We start from the raw sequence: 21897 nt of genomic DNA on the forward strand, positions 1-21897 counted from the left end.
AGGACCACGCTCAAAGTCACAGCACTACGCTTCCATTTGGGCCCTCATTAGCAGTGTCACCATCTAGTGCAGAAAAGAAATACTCTCCCTGTACCATTGGTCTCTGGACTCTTGGCATTGACATTCTTATACTTGTAACTGAGCTCAGCACTGCAGAAACAAACTGCAACATTTTAACCCTTTTCAATGCAATGGTGGAAATAGGAGCCACGCAGGTTTGCTCTCAGATGTGGTCACATGATTATAATACAAGCGGGTACGGCAGCTATGACAACAAAGGGACTATTTCTCCTTTGTGGAATTCACTTCCACCCTCATTGCGGTTTGAAAAAAATGATGTTAAATTTCGGAAAAGCATCAAAACATGGTTATTCAATGTCTGAGCTTTGACCCGCTGCTTCCCTCTTTTATCATGCGTCTGTAGGCGCCGGGAAACTTCCGGGTAGCTGTTGCGCCACATAAATTTACATATAATAATAATAATAATAATAATAATAATAATAATAATAATAATAATGAATGATCCCTGTCTGATTTAGGCATTTCAAGAGTTCTGTCAGGATGTGTGGGAAGGCCAAATTTTTTGAAGAGTAAGCGTCACTCACAATTTGTGACATACGTCATCATTGGCAATCCCTCCCAACCCTCGTAGGAAAGTGCCACCAGGGCGGACTCGACATCCAACGACTAGGAAGAAGGAGGAAGAGTTTCTTAGTTAAAGTATAACTGGACAATTGTGGGATCCAGATCCTTTATAAATATCTTGGGGCACCCAAGTAATTCACCTTTGCTGGGGACCTCGGGTATACCTAGAAACAATACTGGGAGGGAAAGTGAGGACAATGGCTCAATCCATCCTGCTAAGACATGTTTCTGCCCCTATTGTTTGCCTACACAGGTCGTGGGCATTCATCAGGGCCAAGGACCCCTAATGGACTGGCCGATTTGCTGTAAGACAATGCTTGGTGAAACGAAGAAACCCAGGTGAGTCCTACCTGGATTATGAGTAATCACACTTACAAATTCAATAACAAGATAGAGAAAGTCTTAGAAAGATGTTTGGAAGTCCTAGAACTAGCATGCAGACTCATATTGTCTCATTGTGAAAACAAAGGTGAAACTGCACAGCACACCTCTCAAAGACACGTGTAATGTGGCAAAACAGGTGCACATGCATATTATAAATACTTGCTATTCACTCTGGTCTGTTCATAACCTTAACTTTAGGGATAACAGCTCCCCGGTCTGAAATGGGACGATGTCCATTGTAGTCACACGCTAGCATAACAGAATAAACAGGTCATTGTGATGCTTGAGGAGTCTTTATCAGACAATCAGACCTATAGCCCAGTAAACATATTATGAAAATCCTATCCTTTTTAACCTTCCGAAGGTTTATATGAGCTCACATTCTCTTTTGGGGGAAGCCAAGACTTAGGACATGATGTTGGTAGCACTTATCGTTAAAGCCGCACGCTCAATGATGTGATTATGGATGTTGATATGATATTGGTAATACTTAACTCTAAAGCCACAGGCTCAACGTTGTGATAATACATGCTGCACTATTAAGAGGTTCTTCTGTTTCAGCTTTACGCGTGAACCTCAATACTCACAAACATATATTCCCTGGTGCGGATAACAATTCCGCCCCTTCGTTAGTGCTAGTGGGAGCAGTGAAAGAATATAAAGAGACTCAAAGTAACAAAGTACTTTGTGTGTATCACTCCAAACCATTCTATGCATGTTTGTTTAGATTACAAAGCACCCCAACGTGGGTGCCACGGCCTCCAAATCTTGGTGGTAGTTGGAGCTGTGCAAATTATGCAAGCTAATATGTTGCTTTCATGACAATAGCTCCATTGCTATATTCTGCTAAATTTAAATGGCCGCAAAAGGTATTGCTGTAATAGTACCATGTGCCAAATGGTGGTCGAGAGAGAGTACTGCGTACTTAATGGTGGTAGAGAGGGCCGCAACAATCAGGAAAGACCAAGTCCTTACCTCTCGGGTATGAGTTGGGAGTTCCCAAGGAGGGGGCCCACTTTGCCCCTCACATTCCAACTCACTTCATCGAGATGCCCATCCTACCTTACACCTACAATCCACACCTCTCCCAGCCGCTGGTATGACTGGTGATGTGCTGCAGATCTTTTTATCACCAGAGCCAATGGGGTGCACTCCGGTGTGATATAATTACCCACCTAGTGTGATGGTGATGGGTGCCCATAAGAATCATAGTTCCTGAGGCTCGAGGTGCCTGCAGATCCCTTTGGACTACTAGTCCACGCAAAACTTGATAACGAACTCTCGTGTTGCATCGAGGAGACATAGGTTACTGAATCTATATTCTCTATGTCTAGTTAAAGGAGGTTGCGCTCTGGGGCTCAACTAATTGTGGGTTAAGCTAGCTAAATTATTGAATTATTCAGTCAAGATGCATGACTACTCTGCTCTCAGACTCAGAGAAGGATAGCTAAGAGGTTTGCAATACGTCTGTCCATACCCTCAGTATTCATCAACGAGATAACAGGGAGTAGTGCTTAAAACAATTAAGTATATAGAGTATATACGAGATAAATTCAGGATTGTATCCATAGTAAAAATGTGTATATCTTATTGAACAAACAAATATAAGTGAGCCAATAGTCAGGAATACTGTATTTAGCTAGCCCAACAACCTAGCAAAGGGGCTATTGTTGTGTAGCCAAGCCGCCAAGGCAAAGCTGATGTGGTATAATCTGGTGGTGCCTATAACCTTACATCTGGACCATGAGAGTGTTATCGTAAGGGAGGTGGTTTAAACCAGCGGGACCTGCTTCAGAGGTACACAACCTGTACCAAAGAGGCATAAATATACCACGTGGGGTGAAAGGGACGGTATGGTTTAAGAGTTAATGTACCCCCACGGTATCTCATTATTCAGTCCATGCAGGTCAGTGCGGAGTCTGTGGACCCACTTCTGCTCATAGATGCAAATTGTAAATTGATACTTGTATAGTGCACTACTCACCCGCAAGGGTCTCAAGGCGCTTGTACGAATACCGCTGTGGAACCCATCCTGGCTTTCCCTGTGAGGCGTCCACTCCTGGGCACCCCCAAGGTGGAGGCCAGGCATCCTTAGCATTGTGGGGGCCGTTGTGGAGATTAAGCAAGCTATTGCCCAGAGTTGCAGAGTGGGACTCCATGATTGGAATGGCACCGAGGCGAGAATTATCAGGTCCATGGAATTTTGAGCCCAAGACCCGCCAAGGCGAGGAATTGAACCCTGGTCCCGGGCTAGACCTCTGCATCAGGGTCTGCCGCTCTAATCATTGAGCCACACTTCTCCACGCGGAGAGGTTTTCCCATGCCCTTCTTTGAGTATTTTAGAGGATCCTTGTCGACGTAAGGTAACCACCTCTATTGCCAAAACAATAGCTCCTACTTTGACTATGATTTTTCAGTATATGTGTTACTCTGCCATCTTTCCAGTCAGCTGGAAAAAAGCATTAGTTCTCCCTCTTCTAAAGAAGCCATCTCTAGATCCCGCTGAGCCTAACAGCTATCTCCCTATATCATACCTCCCTGTGCCCACCAAGCTTAATGAGAAGGAAATTGACTCTCAATTTGTTAAGTTTATTTTCTATAACAATCAGCTGGATGATACCAAATTTGGTTTCCGCTCCAGGCATAGTATGGAAATTGCATTAATTAAGGCAACAGAGGAAGTCAGGAAATCCCTTGATCGGGGTGGCAAAGCCGCCCTGATACATTTAGACTTGTCAGCTGCATTTGATACCGTACATCACAACAGACTGCTGGATCACCTAGCAAGTATCAGTGTCACTGGCACTGCCTGGAAACGTCTTAGTTCTTTCCTTCATGGCCGCGAACAAGCAGTCCAACTGACAAAAATGTGTTTCTTACTCCTTCTCCCTTTCATGTGGGGTTCTGCAGGGGCCTTCACTCAGACCAATGCTGTTTAACATATACGCCCCCCTCTCGCAGAACTCAAGTCGTTCAGTTTTTCCATTATCTCCTACACCGACGACACACAAATTGTGGTCTCTCTTGCCCGTAATACATCAGATACAGGACCCAACTTCTGCAACTGTATTCAGCCCATCAACCAATGGATGGCAGAGAGCTGCCTATAGCTGAACTGGGATAAGACAGTGGTCCTGCTCATTGGTGCTGATCCTTCATTCTGGACGCCCACTTGGGGGCCCCAGGACATGGGTGCTCTCCTGTTCCCGGTCAACAAAGCCTGTAATTTAGGTGTTCTGATTAACAACAAGTTGTCCATTACAGATCAAGTAAATGCTGTCTCCAAGGTCTTTCATACCCTTAAGCTCATACAGAAGATACTCCCTTTCATCCCCTTCAGCTTCAGAAGATGTTAGTGACTTCCCTTGCTCTGTCCCAATTGCATTATTGTAACAGTCTATATCTAACTGCCCAAAACATGTGCTAAACAGGCTACAGACTTTGCAAAACGCAGCTGCACAGCTCCTACTTACAATTCCTAAATATCAATTGGTGGCTAAACCCATGAGAGCGCTACACTGGCTGCCCATCAGGTAGTGAGTCACATTCAAGGCTCTGAGTATTGTCCAAAAGACCCTGAAGGATCAAGGTCCCCTAGGCCTCTAAAAACTGTTTTAACTAGTGCCTGCCTTATAGGCCATTAAGATCTTCGTCGGCAAAAACAGTCACTGTACCCAGATTCAAACATGCGACATGGGCTGGCCATAGCTTTGTTGGGTTGCATCTCTACAATGGAATGAGCTTCCTCTTCATATCAAAGCTTCCTCCAATCTCCTGATGTTCAGAAAATCCCTCAAGACCTGACTTTTTAATTGCTCATAATAGGTTTCACTCACCTTTCAAAGCTATCGGCACACTGTTTCTGGCACCAAGACACCCTTGGGTAATCGAGCGCTACAAGCTTTTTCCGACAAAACTATTTGTGATTGTACACCGAACGTTACCCTCATTCTGGGGAACACAAGGTCACCCCATTGATGCTTAACGTCCAGCTTCCTGGAAAGAGCCAGTCTGTTTCTTCAACCTCAAAAAATGACTGAGCGTCTGATTCTTCTCACTTTGATCAACTCATGAGAGCCACTCTCCTCTAGATGAGGTTCCTCTGTGAAAATCTGTAAAACTGCGAGCCCATTGTTAGGGTCAGTCTCTTCTCTCCAGGGGCCAGTGAGGAAAGATATGGACTGTGAAAGTGCTGGAATATTTAATAGGCTGCCTGTCAGAGTTGATATTTAGATATTTAGAAAGTGTATGTTAAAAACTGGCCTTTAAAATGTTTTTCAAAATTTTTCTTGGGGAGCTCCCCCTGTAGAAGGCAAGCTCGCTCTGGACAGTCTGACTTTGGGCATTGTTCATGCAGGCACTTGGCGGTGCCACTAGAGCAAGAGAGTGGCTCTAATGGGTAATTCCTTCCCCACCCCTGTCCTGTAAGAGACAGCAATGAATGAAGCGAAATGGGCCCTTCAAACCACAGAGCCACATTGCCACTTCACCTGCTGCACTAATAAGAGCTATACCCCAGAAGGTCATTGTTGCAGTTTGTCATAATAGCTGCATCTTGTAGGAAAAACTCAGTACAATGATGTGTGAAAATGTTCACTTCTTGCGGATAGTTGCATAATATGCCTGGGCTGATGAACTACTATCATAATATGACGTGAAACACACAGGCATGTTGTTGGTAAACATTTTTTTACAACATTCTTTTTCAAAACCTACCCTGTCCTGAGATTGTGAGGCGCGTTGCTCCATTCGTGCTCCCATAAAAAGGCTGGATTTTTGAAACTGAAGGGGTCTGCTGGCCAGCTGTAAAGTGAAAATATTGGTCAGCATTGTTTTCAGAGATAACGTCGCTCTCAGGACATAATGTACCCCACCACTAAGCTAATAAACATCTGCATATAGTGAGGAATTTGGAAGAGGCAAGCTAATAGAAAATGGTACTGCAAATCTATCTATGCAAAAGACACGTTTATCATGCATCTTAATTTCTGGAAATTTCTTTTTACAAACATAATAACATTATGATATTAAGGAATGTGGATTATTAGCTGTGGTGGATGGTAGTTCACCACAAGCAATATTTCCATTATTCTTGTTAGGTCCAATAAAGGTTTCAGTAATTTTAAGCTGAACTTATCCCTAGAAACTTTGGCAGTTAGCAGACAGGCTTAACTTAAGAAAATGTGTAAAGCATTCAGAGATACCAAAACAGTTAAAGAGTCAAAAACACAACACAATAAAAAATCCCACTCAAATTTATAAAAATAGTGAATATTTTAATGAACAAAATTATACTAAAAAGACAAAAATCCAATAAGAGGACTCAGAGATATGAACTTTTAAAGTTCTAAATTAAGATAGCACCTAATAGCACAAATTGCCAATCTGGTCTCACTAGACCATAACAAAGGTAGGGTTTTAGGTCGACCGTGATGGATCGCGGGTCAAATAAGAGAACAAGGTTGGTCCTGGTCAAAGAGGTATCTTCGAACTTAGAAACATTTATGTAGAAAACATAAACGACTGGGCAAGTTGCAAGCTTAATTGAAAGCGGGACTCAACAATGACGCATTGCTGAAGAGCGGAGTCCCAGTACGGTTGTTGACAAAGGTGGGAAATCTCCAAGTGTCCAAAGTCCAAAGTCCCTGCACAGGAAGGGCATGACGTCGACTTAATTCTGTTTGGCATTGGTGCTGGTGAAGCCCTCTGCATTCGAAGTCAGACACTTTTTTAGAAGTCAGATTTCCTCCAGCGAGACAAACCAGAGAGTTGAGGCTACTGGCAGTTTGGCGTGGACTGCTGCGGCTTCAACTGCAGCATTGGTCTCCATTAGTTCTCCAGGCAGAAAGTTGGCAAAACGTTTCTGAGTCTAGCTGTTGCAGTTTGTACACCTCACTCTAACATCAGCTCAGAGTTTCAGGACCTCAAGAATAGAAATTGGGTCAGCACATACTCCAAGAGAAGCCATGAGATGGGTCCAGGTCAGGCTCAGTTGAAACTGGTCACTTGGGATCTTTCAGGAAAGTTGATTCTTGTAGCTCTTGTGTCCCTGTAGCTTAAGAGGAGGTCAGACAACTGACCCTTGGAGTCAATTTCTTTGCCCTGGGTACAAATAGGAAGAGGACCAACCTCTCAGGTCTCCTTACAGCAGGTGCAGTTGTTCTTTTGTCATCCACACCTCCAAAGCAGGTGCTGTCCTTCTTCAATCTTCCACAGGTCCAGTGGAGTTCTAAAGAGGGTGCCAAGAGGTGCCACATGTATGCCTGGTATTAGCCTGTGTGTGAGGGGATGACTTTTGAACCCTCCTTAGCCAATAGGGAAAAGGTTCCCAGGGGGCACCCTACCCACTTTTGCAGCAGGCCTTGTGTGCCATACTAAAATCAATCCAACAATCTACCTTATTTTCACATGGCAGAACCTTTCCTTCCTTATGCGAAGCTCTTGCACCTATCCCAGAGGTGTGGGAGCAAACCCTCCCATGTAATCACTTAAAATGGGTTCCGGAAGCAGCTCCTCTCCCATTGAGATAGGTGCCTGGATAGCTTATTAGACAAAAGGGCAGGAAGGCCCAGGTGGGAACTACATCTGCCAGTGACTGGGTAGACATCCTTTGCCGATATGCAAGAGGGTTGGGCACCGCCCTCCTGGCCATGCTGTTGTGGGAAGGTCATCTTGTTCCCACAACCCAGCCCTTTCTCTCAGCTATGGGAGACAATTTAAACCTAATCAAGGAGCTATTCAGCTCCTGGGTGACAGGTGGAAGCTCAGGTAATGGGGCTTGTAGAGGGTTTTAGCAGGCTAAGGGTAACTTTAGTAGTTGTTACAAACCTTACTTTACCAATGAATTTGGTTTGTATTAAATATTTAAAAAGTTTAAGAATAAACCTTTTTTCTGGTTCATAGGCATGAGAACATTATTTACTTTAACAATGTTCCCCAATGCTTTCCAATGGAACAGCTGACCATGCTACAGTGAAAAAAGCTTTTAGGGCATTGGTCCTGGAAGGACATATTTTGCATTAATCGTTTACATGTCCTACTTAAATGTCAGTAGATAAACAATAATGGGGTGACCCTGTGTCCCACAGAACCTGGGTATATGTAAATAATCAAAAGAAGGTTCTGTCAGGTAGAAGGTAGGTTACTTAGTGGCGCACTGAATGCCCTAATTTTAATTTTAGCAACCTTATCTCAATCGCCTGGACAAGAAAACAATTAATTAATAAAGAATTGGAACAAAACTCAGGATACTTTCTACTGTTTTTGTTTATTAGAATTAATTCATTCATAAGTATTCACAAATGCAGTAGTAGGAGGCTGTCAACATACAGTGAATATGTACATATAAAAGTGATCATGTGACATGAGTGCTCAGTGCTCAAGGAGTGTACAATATATACAAGCTGGTTGAGGTTTTATATACATGTTAAGAATAGGCCAGACACTCATGTAGCACCAATGACTCTTAACACTAATATTGTTATTTTGCAATGTGTAGAGTCTTGGTCAGTCTGGGCCTTGCGTAAACATCGATGTTTCAACCCGTAGTGTGCCCCTTTCGGAAGTCACTTAGGGTCTTCCGAAAGGGGCCCAGACTGACCAAGACTCTACACATAACAAAATAACAATATTAGTGTTAAGAGTCATTGGTGCTACATGAGTGTCTGACCTATTCTTAACATGTATATAAAATCTCAACCACCTTGTGTACACTCCTTGAGCACTGAGCACTTATGTCACATGATCACTTATATGTACATATTCAATGTATGTTGACAGCCTCCTGCTACTACATTTGTGAATACTTATGAATGAATTAATTCTGATAAACAAAAACAGTAGAAAGTATCCTGAATTTTGTTTCAATTCTTTATTAATTAATTGCTTTTTTTTCCAACCGATTGAGATAATGTTGCTAAAATTAAAATTAGGGCATTCAGTGCGCCACTTAGTAGCCTACTTTCTACCGAACAGATCCTTCTTTTGCTTATCTACTTAAATGTCATGCACCCTGCATTATGGGCATTTAAGGTCTATTTAGGGCTGAGCTATAATATTTTAAAGGAAGCAATGGCTTACACCTATCGAAAAGGTTTATTTTGGCAAGTCATACTTGCAGATTGAACCAGCGCACCCAGATTACTGGTGGCAGGCCTGCAGTAATATTTTGGATTGCCACTTTAGTGATGGTGCAATATGTTCTACAGGTAAATAGTGGGTTTTAACTTACAGATCATGGGTACACGCTATACCATAGGGTAGGGACTCACAGGTAAGTCAGATGTGCCAATTTGGAGTAAAGCCAATTTCAACATATTTTAGGGGTCAGACCACATGCACTGGGCCTGGTTAGCACAGTCACAGTAAAACACAATCAATAAATCAGCAGCATCAGTTCAAAAACAAAAAAATTGGGAGTGATTATGCAACAAAGCGACATTTGCCTACATATTACAAGAAAGAAGGTAATCCCTGTTTAGAAGCAATCTCTAATTTCCCTCGTACAAGCCGCTTGTGACATATCTAGATGCCTGTACTAAAGAAATGTTGTAGCTGCTGAACTGAAGGAAGCTATAACAGTTGACTTCTGATGACACACTACCTTCTGCCAGACCCAGCAGCCAGGGTAAAAGGCATGTTATAGTGAATAATTGCAGCTGTAATTTAAGCAAAGAAAATGGGAAATGGATTTTCCTTCTTCTGGTATATTTAAAATAAAGAAAAAGTGAGCAGCAGCAAGGAGATCTTTATAATAGCGTGTATTTTTTTCTCTCCATGGTTATCACTGGAAAGATAGACTTTGCACGTTTCTACACAAGCTGATCCACAGCATTTTTTTAACTTCACTTAAATTAAGCAGTGTTAACTATTTTTTTTGCAAACATCACTAACAGTACATCTTGTTCTGTTTAATATTCTTGTCTACAATGATCCTAAAAAATAAGACACATGGGATTTAATCTATGGGAATTGTGGTGTAATGACTATAGGCATTCATGATATATATTTTTGGAACCCCCCAGATATAATTGTCCCTGTGGATTTCCATTAAAAACCAACATGATGTTACAATTGGATGAGACTTAGGCATATATTGTGAATCATTTTGTTTGTTTTGAACATTGTTGGTATTTTCTTCTATTTGTTCGATGTAGCAAGCAAACAAACATGTAACAAGCTTTCATTTAGTATGCAATTATGCTGATAATGTGCACTTATCTAAGTAGATCTACTCAAATAGAGGGTCATATGAGTTCTGAGACTAAGTTTGTAACTACTGATTTTGAGATATAAGAATGAGCCTCTATAGCGTTGATTTAGGGTGCCAAAGCAATTAAGAGTGTCCCCTATTTTCACTTGAGCATCTTGCCAATATGTTGAAACTTTCTTCTTCTGCAACTGATGATAACAACAATTTGATGATTATTTTCTATAGCCAAGCATTGGACACAATGGCTTATGTCCAGGGTGTCAGGAACAATTATAAAGCCACTTCGTGGGACTTTGTCAGATCCATTTTAGTCTTATTTCTATGACACCAAATAAGCGAAGCAAAAAAAAAGAAAGTGAAAAAATGAAACACATGTAAATGGAACACATATGCATGTATTATTATAGCATCTGATTTTGAATGTTAAGACTACTATAGTCTTGCTCTAAAAAGACATATAAGAAAAATTGGCTACTACTTCACAGTGACTTCATCCTACGACTATCAAGCATTATGGAGCTCTTCACAGCATTGCGTGCTGTCTGGCACTTAATGCTTTTAGGGCCTATTTAAATTTTTAAAAATCATACTTCCGTTTCCCAGTATTGTATTTTTGTCACTTTTGTGTAATTTTGTTAATTGAATTCTTCTCTATTTCTTATCAATTGGAGTTTCATTTTTTTGTGTTGTGTTTTTGACTTTTTAAATGCTTTTGTGCATTTTTGTAAGTTGAGCCTCTTTGCTCTGTGCCATAGCTACAAGTCACCCCAACTTATAACCTACTTCTCACATCATTTACTTCAACCTGCTCTTCAGGAAAGACTTTACATTCAAAACCTTCTCTTACGAAAAAACGTTCAGGAGTGCCTCAGTTTTGTGTTGAGTACAAAATGTTCTAGTTGTTCATTAGAACTCTGTGGTGATACTATAGTTGATTTTGAGGGAGTTAAATGACAGACTGCTGGTGGTGTTGGGAATGCATTTTTGACTCTGCATGCCAGAATGTTTTACTGAAATGGATGCAGAAGACATCTAAGACCTCATAGAAAATGCTTCCTCATTTTAGCTTTCTAGAGTTTTAACCTCAATGTCTATGATAAAATGAAACCCTTTGTTTTGAAAATGCTTTAGGTTTTACAGCTTTGATTCCATCAAGATGGCTTCAGAGGTGCCACACTTCTGTCATAAATACAGAATGTTTTTACAAAAACTGTGGGAAACGGCATTTCATTATTTGGGGGCTAACTGGAAAACTGTTGCTAGTGCTGGAACTATATGTTTCACCCTGCATGTCAGAATATTTTACTGACATTGATGAGAACGATATTTGAGAGCTCATAGAAAATGTGTCATCATTTTTTTATTTCTTTAGCATTAACTATCATTTCTATGATACAATTAGTTTGGTACTTTCTAAAGGAAATGCTATAAGAAACTGGATTATTATTTGGAGTGAGTAACTACCCACCTCATGGAATGGTCCCAACCCTTGTATGGAGGAACCCTCAACATCACTAACTTAACCTAAGCTCAACCCCATGATAACTATGGCACAGAGCAGACAGGCATAATTTAGGAGAATGTGTAAAGTAGTTATAAAGTGCCAAAAAGTAATAATGACATAATGCAAACCAATAGAAAAAACAAACCGAATTAGAAAAAAAAAAAAGGAGTAAAATGTATTAAACACAATGACACCAAAATGGCAAAAATCCAATAACAGAAGATATATATTTTTTATGTTTTAGGTACTAATAACGCCAAGAAGCATTAAGTACTAATGATTGCCAATGGTCGTGGTAGACTGGAGCCTAGACGCAATAGGAGGCTGACCGTGATGGAGCATGGGTCATAAATACCAAGCAAGTTCGTCCTTGTCAAAGCTTTTACCATTTGATTTAGCACTTTTAATCCTAATCTACCACATTAATACACTTCTAAAGCCCCCAGGACCTAATGACGACCACTTAGAGACTCAGAGGGTGTCAGGCAGAGGCCAACAGCATTCCAGTCCAGGTCTAATTGCCACTGGTCATCTGGACAGTTTCAGTAAAGGCATCTTGTAGCTTGTTGAGTCTTTGTTGCTTAAATAGGAGGTCATACATATGACCCTTTGAGTCTACTTCTTGGTCCTGTGTACAAGAGGGAGTACGCCCAGTGCTTCAGGGCTCCACTCAGGTCACAGACAGCAGGTCCAGTCCTCTTCTGTTCTTCCTCAGGTCCAGAAGGTATTCCGAAGTGGGTGCCTGGAGATGCCATATATTTATGTCTGGCACGAGGTAGTGGTTGGGAATGACTCCTGGGCACCCTCTAACCAATGGGGTAAATGTTCCCGGATCCAACCCTATCCACGTTGTGCGTTTTCAAGAGGGTTAAAGTCTTCAGCCACAATGAACGTGGTCTCTGAGTGCTGAGGGTGTATGTGGAGAGCATAATATGGTAATCCTAGTATAAACCCACATAAAAAAAACTACAATCCAGTTTGAGGAAGCCACTGTGCCCCTAAATAAAGCCAGAGACAGAAGTCTGGAAGAACTAAAGTAGAGTTTTCCAGCAACCAGACAGTGGATATACAAGAATTGTTTGAGTATCTTGTTTCTCTTACTTACTGGTGTAATATGTAAACTCCAGAGAAATATGTCTGATGGGACAAGACAGGTCCTTCAGCAACCAGACAGGGGAAACACAAAAATTATCTTTGGATCATGTTCTCTTCCTTTCAAGTGTGCCCCAACATCTTATGGATAAAACCAGAAAACCTGTCAAGAAGGATTTCACACTCAAGCAGGATTTGACAGTTTAATGTAAAAAATGATGCTCACAGCTGCCACCCTGCATAGTCAGTAAAGTTCAGATAAGTCCTCTCTGCCCATTCATTTCAGACTATTGTTTGCTCCTAGGAGAAATTTCACATCTATTTAGATGCTAATTACTGGCTGGAATAAGTTGGAAAGCAAATGCAAGTTTAGCATCCAGGAACTTCAGGCAGGGAGAAAAGTAACTTTCTAAAAGTTACTTTTCCTTAATATTTATTAAAAATCTGACTTCACCATTGAATTGGATTTTTAATAACTAATAAAAATAGTTGTTTAATTTTTTTTCTAGCCAGTCCCATTCCCGATATACAGTACTAGGATTTAAATTTTTACTACGGTTTTCTATACATAACAGCTAGGCATGGCACTGTGAAAAATAGCTTTTGTTTGTGACTTACTGTAAGAACTAGGGACATGTTAACATTGAATTTCTACATGTCCTGCTTTTAAATACCATGCACCCAGCCTTGTGAACTATAGGCCCTAGATAGGGGTGGCCTATTTCCATTTAAAAGGGAGGTTTTCACCGGTCAAAATGGTTGATTTTGATGGGTAAAATTGCAGTATCTACACTGCTACAGTCAGAACACAATAGTAGTCCTGGAGTAATGTTTTAAGCTTGGACTGCAGTGGATGGCACAATAGGTGCTGCAGTCCACTAGCGGAATTTAACTTACAGGGAATAGGTAATTCTTGTACCATATGCTAGGGAGTAATGTTTAATGCTCTATGTTTTATAGAATTTATTTTTAACATTTCAGTCTGTATTTATCCTTCTTTATTTTCCGCTCATTTTAGCTTTATGTTTATAGTTATTTGGTGCTAAGTGTATTAACGAAACTGCAATGAAAATATATTTCCACATGTATTCATTTGATACATGTATACTCAAATTTGAATGTCCACTAGGTTTTAGCTATTTACAGTACAACACAGTAACCTGCATTGTAGAATAGTGTAAATAGCTGTATATCTGCACTTATTTAAGCTTGGTTAGGAAATTGTTTTTCTTTTTTTAACCTCTCTGTCAATCTGCACACCTTCTGACCTGACACTCGTTATTGACAGTAGTGTGAATCATCCAAAGAAGATCTATTTTCTGTATTATTACCATTTAAAAATAAATACGAGAAGGAAAACAGTTTTGTCTGGATTTATCTGTACAAATCAGTGAAAATGGAAACTGGGAGCTCTACATATGTGTAAGTTAAATATATCAGTTAGAACTATACCAATTTCATCATAATGAAAGAGGAGCACAAGCACCATACCCCTGGTTAGCAGGGTTAATTGCACAGAGTTCTATAGCCAGAAAGAACAGTCAAAGCAAAAAACTGGAGGTATACCACACAAACATTGGTCATTCCAACAAATGATTAGATGCTGTAGATGGCCTAATGTGTGCTATTCTTTTGTCATAAATACAGACGGCTTGCACTCTAGCTGTTCATTAGAACACTGTTGGAAGCTGCAGTAGAGCACTGTGAAATCGACTGACAGATTGCTGCTGCTACGGTTGAAAGTACATGTTTTACTAAGAATGTCAGACTTTGTTTGTACATGGCTGAGGAAGATAGTATGAAATTATAGAAAATGTGCTTTTGTTTTAGCTTCAGGAGCACTTTCCCTAAACTCTATTAGAAAATCATGAGGAAACCGTTTTCTTTATAACATGGTTCATTATATCCCAACAGTTTTCTTTACAACATGGTTGTTAGCATAAATCACCCAAGAAGACATCAGAATTCCTAAAATGATTAAATTATGTTGTCACTCTTTATATGTGCTCCTTTTTGTGACCCTCCAAACCTGACATGCACTACAGTGCATTTCTAGGAGTACCATGTCCCCTAGTTCTGTAATGGCCACTATATTTTCCATAGTGTGGTCAGCAAATCAAGCCCCCTTCCCACCCATTTGTCCCTTGTGGAGAGGGTGTGTTGAGCTTTCCTCCTTATATACTTTTTAATTAATTTTCAGGATGCCGGGACCCTGCCACTGAGTCCTGTAATGACCTCCCTAACATGTTGTTTAAGTTCTGGCTAGCCAAACATGATTGAGTAGCCACCTCTAAAGTAGCCAATCAGAGCATATCTGGATAGCAACAGTCAAGATATCCCTATATTTTGAACCCCTTTATGACCCCCCTTTGGCACCTCTTTAAAGGTGAATTTCTCAATAGTCGAGGAATGGATTCACACCAAACAACAAAAAAAGCACGCTTTCTGAGTAATGTTCTAACTTTTTTCCAAAATTTGAATCCATTCAGTCATTTTTTCCTGTATTGCTTCCCAAAACTTCCTGTCCGAATTAACATGGGAAATCAATTAATTGGGACCTCTCTTTTTTCTTGGCCCCACTTGACAAATCGCCTCAAACCTTTTATAAGGCTGAAAGGCTGAAAGGATCAGCCGGTTTACATGATGGGTCATCAGAGGAGAGTGTGGGAATTGACTTCTATGGCAAAGGTGTGGGGTGCGTGATGGCCACGATTTTGTTATGGTTAGTGGGAAGAGCAGGTGAAAAGTCAGATGACAGACGATGGGTCAGAAGAAGTGTTAAGGTCTTTATAATGGCCAAAATCTCTCTTCAGAAACAAGAGTAAAAGGGCAAGATTCACAATGGTAAACATACATGTGTGGATTGTCTTATGTGTAGATCTAGTCCTATACCTAGGTGTAACTCACCACTTTTAGGTATTCACCATTTCCGACTGCAGATTTACACCTGGCCACAGATGTACATGACTCCAGCCTCTCCAGTTTGGGGATGGAACCTCTTACAACAGAATTTATGATTATTAGGTCTCTACTAATAACTTTTTCCTGTTGGTGGCCACCTCCTTCAGGGTTGTTCCCTCCCTTTGAGAAACTATATCGACATTTAATGAAAAAAATTTTTTGTTTCCATTTGTTTATTAGTTTTTAACCTCATACATAGCTGATTGGCGTAGAACAGACATATTTGAGCAATTTGTATCTGTAATACGGACAAACAGGAATACATCTACAAGAAATCGAGTTTGTAATAACTGTTCATACAATGTACAAGTAACATTTCCCGGTGGTACAGACTAGGTGCTACCTGTTTAGTAGGTCAGGATACATTAATTAACACATGTAAGAGCTTGGTTGGGCGCGTTTCCCGGGAGTCCGAGGGTGTGCCTATCCCCATGATGACGTATAGGCGCTATGTAGTGCGACAAATAAGGAGTGCATTCCCTATTAATGATCACTGGCCTTGGAACTGCCGAGGGATAGCATTAACTTCAACCTTGGGAGGCGTGAACTGGGAAAACTGTAAGGGGGGACGGCGGGGATATGAGTTGCTGATGTTTGATGTGTGGCTGGTCATAGTATGACATCATCGTGTGATCGTATATACGTGGGGGGACCATCTCGGGCAGTTACGGGCCGTCTTGGTTCAGTATATTAAAATAATATAGAACAATATTTAATTTACATTATAAATGCAAAACAATTTACCATACTTAACATTAAGTTAGAACAAATAAAATACAAGGTTTGACACCACGTTAACATCAAATTCAATGTGTTTAAATTATTCAGCAATTTAAATATGCAAATAAATGTACAGATACCAATAGTTTAAAAATACATTTATGCATTCACACTAACATTATAATTTTGCTTAGTTTGTAATGAACTTAGTTATTATCTAAATTACTACATTTTAAAAAAGTATATAAGAATATATAGTTATAATCCTAAATCACATGGGCAATACAACAAAGGCCTTAACATGTAGCCTAGACAAGTGACGCAAAGGCCATTTCTCCCCTACAGTGTTCCAGAATAGTACTACAAAAGTATTTACATATTTTTAATCTTATCAGGGTGACCATTATTAAAATTGTCTTGCATGGTTACATCTCAGTAATTTTATATAACCTATCCCTACAATATTAACCCCAGACTACTGGTTAAGCCCACACAGATATACCATCTTTCTGGGTGAGGAGACCAACGATGAAGCATAGCACGAGACACTTGTATGAGGGTTAACTTACCTTGTTTAGAATCATATTGTTACTCCAGTGAGACGGTGAGGTTCTCTTATAAATATCTCCTCACCCCCCTTTTTTGACTCAGACAGAATTTGACCTCTATTTGCTAAAGAATGTCTGCATTATTGCTTCAAAATTTTGATTATGAGAGTAATCCATCATTGAGGGGTTATTGGGGTAAAATTCTGGCGAAAATAGTGAGAGTCATGACATATTTATCAAATAAGAGGACCATGTTGAGGATGGGATTTTATGTTTCAGGCCTTGCGCTGGATCGGCTTTTCTTCCAAATTCATCTCTATTATTTCTTTACTCTATTCTAATCCCCAGGCTTCCATTTTTGTCAACGGGATGACCTCGGATTATTTCTCGTTACACAGGGGAGTGCGACAAGGCTGTCCTCTATCCCCCCTACTTTTTGTTTTAGCCTTGGAACCCTTTCTTACCAAAATTCGTCTGGACAACAGTATTTCTGGTTTTAAATTTGGTTCGCTTCAGGTTAAACTCTCGGTCTATGCTGACGATATTCTTTTATACTGCTCTGATCCTGTTTCCTCTATTCCCTCCTTTCTCCAGCAGGTGTCTTCCTTCTCCGTGGTCTCTGGTTATCGCCTAAATGCTGATAAGTGCGAGATTCTACCTTTAAACCCTACTTGTCAAAAGCATCTTTTTTCCCAAACGGGTTTCTCATGGCAACCTTCTAAGATCAAATATCTGGGTGTTTGGTTCGCTCCTCTCTTGTCTGATATGCTCAAATTTAATTTTGATTATGTCTTCAAGAAAATGGACACGGCTATTCAACGTTGGAACCCGCTCTTTCTGTCCTGGTGGGGTCGTCTCAATTCTATAAAGATTATGTTATCCCCTCTTCTTCTTTATACCATTTCCATGCTTCCAGTACACATTCCAGTTTCCTTCTTTAAACGGATTGATCCCTTGTTGCTGAAATTCTTATGGAATGGCAAGCGGTCTCGGATAGCTTTGGCTTCATTGCACAAGGATAAGGCCCAGTCTGGTGTGCGCTTTCCGGATTTCAGAGAATATCATCGAGCTTTCTCTTTGAAACAATCGACCCGTTGGTTCTCTTCTGATCTTCCGCATTATCCGCCCATCTGGTTAAGTATGGAATCTTCCTTTTTGTCCCCCTTCACCTTTAGCGAGTTCTTATCCTTCACGTCTTCTTTAGTTCGCTTTCGTACGCCTGTTATTTCTCATTCCCGTACTCTCCTTCTCCCTTACATAATTTCATCTTATCCCTCCCTTCTTTCCATTCACGAACAACTGATATGGCACAACTCTCTTTTCAAAATCCGTAATCGCACCATATTTTGGAAAACTTGGCATTCTCGAGGATTGTGTTGGATCTCTCAATTAATTTCCCAAGATACTCCTCTCTCATTCCAGGAACTTCAATCCTCTTTCTCACTGCCCTCTTCTGCTCGATCGCAATACCACGCCCTTCTCCCATCCTGATCTTATATCTTCGCTCCTTGGCACCATCTACCGATATTCCTTCGGACCACAAAGCTACTTCTTTATTATTAGAGACGTCTCTCTCAGCCTCTGCTCTTTATAACTCTTTCCGATACTCCACTGACAGACTAAAATCTAAAATCGAGACTGCATGGGAATTGGATCTTTCTCAGGATTGGCCAATACCTTTTTGGGACAAAATATGGGCTAAGCTTCATAAAGCCTCTAGAGCTGCTAATACTACCCAAACCTTATATTTCATTTATAACAGAACTTTATGTACTCCACATGGTTTTTCACCTGACACATCCCCTATTTGTCGGTCCTGTTCCTGTCCCGTTGCAGATCTCAAACACATGTTGTTTGAATGCCCTCCCATCTCCAAGTTCTGGCACCTAGTTTGGACGCAAATACAAAAGATTTTCCAACTTCAAATTCCCTTTTCCCCTTCGCAAGTTTTTCTAGGTTCTCTATCACCGAGACTCCCACAATCTCCTTCCCATTATCTATTACTTGACCTTCTAGTTGCTGTGGCTTTCCATACCATTACTTCTAATTGGAAGCAGGCTGCAAATGTCTCCTACCACTCTTGGTGGAATGCAGTTTGCTTCCATCACCGCCTAGATACTAATTACGTATCTCCCGTTTCCCTAGCGATTAAACGCGACCTGATTTGGCTCCCTTTGGTTTCCTATCTCTCCTCCTTTGCTCCAGCGCACGCCTCTCCAGACCTTGACACAGTTGAGGTGCGTAAGCCACCATGATTTTCTTGTTTCTTTAATGCCTTTTTGCTATGATATTACGTTCTACTATATTATATGGTATTTTTCATTCCGATACGTAGGTTCTGTTCATGTAAACTTCATGCTTGTTATATTTGCTTTTAATAAGAGTTTCTATTGAATTGCTTATTCTTTGTATAGGCTTATTATGATGATTATACCCCGTTCCCCTCCCTTCTCCTTCCCTTCTTTATTTCTTCAATAAACTCAAACTTAAAAAAAAAAAAGATGACCATGTTGAAGCATTGCATGATTTTGAATGTTGAAGCATTAAATAATTGTCGGTTTTAAAAAGATCAATTCAAACCTGTTGTCATTTGCAAATAATTATCGGATGGACAGTGTTCAGCATACATACCTGCAGATGTAAAGATGGCAGCCAGCAGTGCCAAGAGGAGGCACTGGTGCAGAGGATGCAGGGGGGCCATGGGGAGGCCCATCTTCACTGAGGCCGGAATCCGGCCTGCAGCCAACACCTGTAGGAGGAAAGAACAGGAGCTGTCAAGAAGTGGGTCTTTCTCCAACAAACCTCCTCCTCTTGTGAGGGCTTGAAGGAACACATACATGCGCAGGCAATTTCGATGTTAATCTTGGAGTCACAGACAGATAAATGAGAGAACATATATGAGAAGCTAATGACGTAGAAAGGAAAAAATATGATGTGGTTTTAAAACTGTAAAAGACCACAGAAGGTTACCCGTAGACCCAGTTAAGACCTGCGTAAATTGTGTTTTAGCAAACAATAATGTCGCAACAGGTAATATTCATTGGAAATTATGTAAAACATGCACAGCTATTGCAGCAAGAAAGAAACAAGGAGGCATCAATGGTTAAGGAAAATGTATAGAACAGTTTCTCTTTTTGAAAAATTGAATACAGATAGCGTATGATCACTATTTACATCATATGTGGGTGTAACCCATAGAATCTTGTGCACATCAGTGCTCATACGGAATAGTGAATGGCGCAAGTGACACGTGCGACAAAGGAAACAGCGAAAAGGTGGCACAAAAGGAATATACAATTACTTAAACGGTTGCAAAACTTCAAATTATAGTGGAAACACAGAATCATCAACAAGTTAGAAAACCAATATACGTCAGAGTTACGCCGAGTAATTGACTGAATTCCAACCTTTAATAGTTCAGGTCGCCTTCAGCACAGGGTGGCAAACGCATTTGTCAGTGCTGTCATGGAGCAAGGAGGCGGTCCAATGCATGGTACATCAGAGACTGCATCCAAGGTATGGTGTGCAGAAAAATCCAAGTAGATGGACGACAATAATGCACTACCGGTCGGGTGTGTAGTGAGAAGTGGAAGGCCTTCACACAAGTTGCCTTCCATTTGCTTTTGCTGTATTTGAGAGTTAAATTGGTTCTAGTGTGATGAAGCCTTTGCCAAGTCAATGTTAAGGTGTAAACAAATAAAGTAAAAAAATAATGCAGGTATGCTATTACAAAATGTGGTGTAATAAGCTGTATAATTTAGCTATTGTTGCCACATAATTTAGTCAGTTTGGCTGCATGATTTTTTCCCCTGCCACATAATTCGAGTAGCCGTGCCTATACTATGCCTGTGTGCACCCTCTGCTCTGAAATCTCAGGGGGCTGGATAAGAAGGTACAGCGTCTCTCCATATCTGGCAGACCTGAAAACGTGTATGTGTTCATACTGTCTTCGTTTTGTATCGAGTTCAAAGGAGTGAATCAGTCCGAGAGCTCCTAGGAGTATTTGGGGTCGGGGCAAATTACACAACTATCTACGAGAAAATAGTGACTCCCTAAGGGAGGTGTGCCATGCTGGTTATCTATCTGGTGATCCCTCTAGCCGCATCTAAAAGGATGCCGTAAGCAGAAAAACAAACGATGCAAAAAATGTTACGCAATCTGCTACTTTTTACTGATAGCAAAAGCGATTTTGTAAATGTAGGTGATAATTCCTTCAAACTCGAATTTCACTCCTTATGAGAAGTTTGTTATAACGAACACCGTCCCAGTGTCCGTCCGTGCCGTCTACACCCCACCGGTCACAATTCCACAACTTTGTACTCAGTACTCACACTCCATGTTCTGGGACCTTCCCTCAGGTGAATGTTCACACCCAGCAAATACAATCTAGCGCCCCTCAGTGGGGCGTCCACTTACCGACTGCGCCGCTGGTGGGTCTCTGCGGACGGACGGCCTCGGGACTCTTCTCGCCGCTCTCCTTGCACTGGCGTGGGGGCTCTCTGCCCGGCCGCTATTTATCGTCCGCTTGGAGCTGCTGCTCCTGGCAACGGTAGAGGACATTGCCCGGGGCTATGGATCAGAGGCGCTTCCCTGGGCGCACCGGTGATTGTTTTGTGGCTAATTAGACCAAGCTCAGCTGTCCTTGTTAATACCCGAAATGTTGCGTAAAAAGTAAAGTAGCAGGTTGAGAGATATTCGAGACCCGAGACTCAGGCGCAAAGACTCAACAACACGGAGTTGCCCTTGGCTCTTGGTTCCACAACACTTCGGAGCCATAGTAATGACTCCTCCTCTGCTTGTCGGGTGACCCCTGCGCTCGTTTGTCCGGTCAC

General features: G+C 41.1%; 1 protein-coding gene across 1 annotated transcript in view; it reads right to left on the reverse strand.

Moving 5' to 3' along the window:
• Window positions 1-21625, reverse strand: part of LOC146830893 (fibrocystin-L-like) — a 533569-nt gene extending 511944 nt beyond the window's left edge. Inside the window, exons 1-3 of the mRNA XM_085603812.1 lie at window positions 21482-21625; window positions 19697-19814; window positions 5746-5832 (exon numbers count right to left, since the gene is read on the reverse strand). Of these exons, the coding sequence (XP_085459938.1) occupies window positions 5746-5832; window positions 19697-19814; window positions 21482-21625 (349 nt within the window). The remainder of the gene's footprint in view (window positions 1-5745; window positions 5833-19696; window positions 19815-21481) is intronic.
• Between the last annotated feature and the right edge of the window lie 272 nt (window positions 21626-21897).

Source organism: Triturus cristatus, chromosome 5_1 (assembly GCF_964204655.1).
Source record: "Triturus cristatus chromosome 5_1, aTriCri1.1, whole genome shotgun sequence".
NCBI classification, from domain to species: Eukaryota; Metazoa; Chordata; class Amphibia; order Caudata; family Salamandridae; genus Triturus; species Triturus cristatus.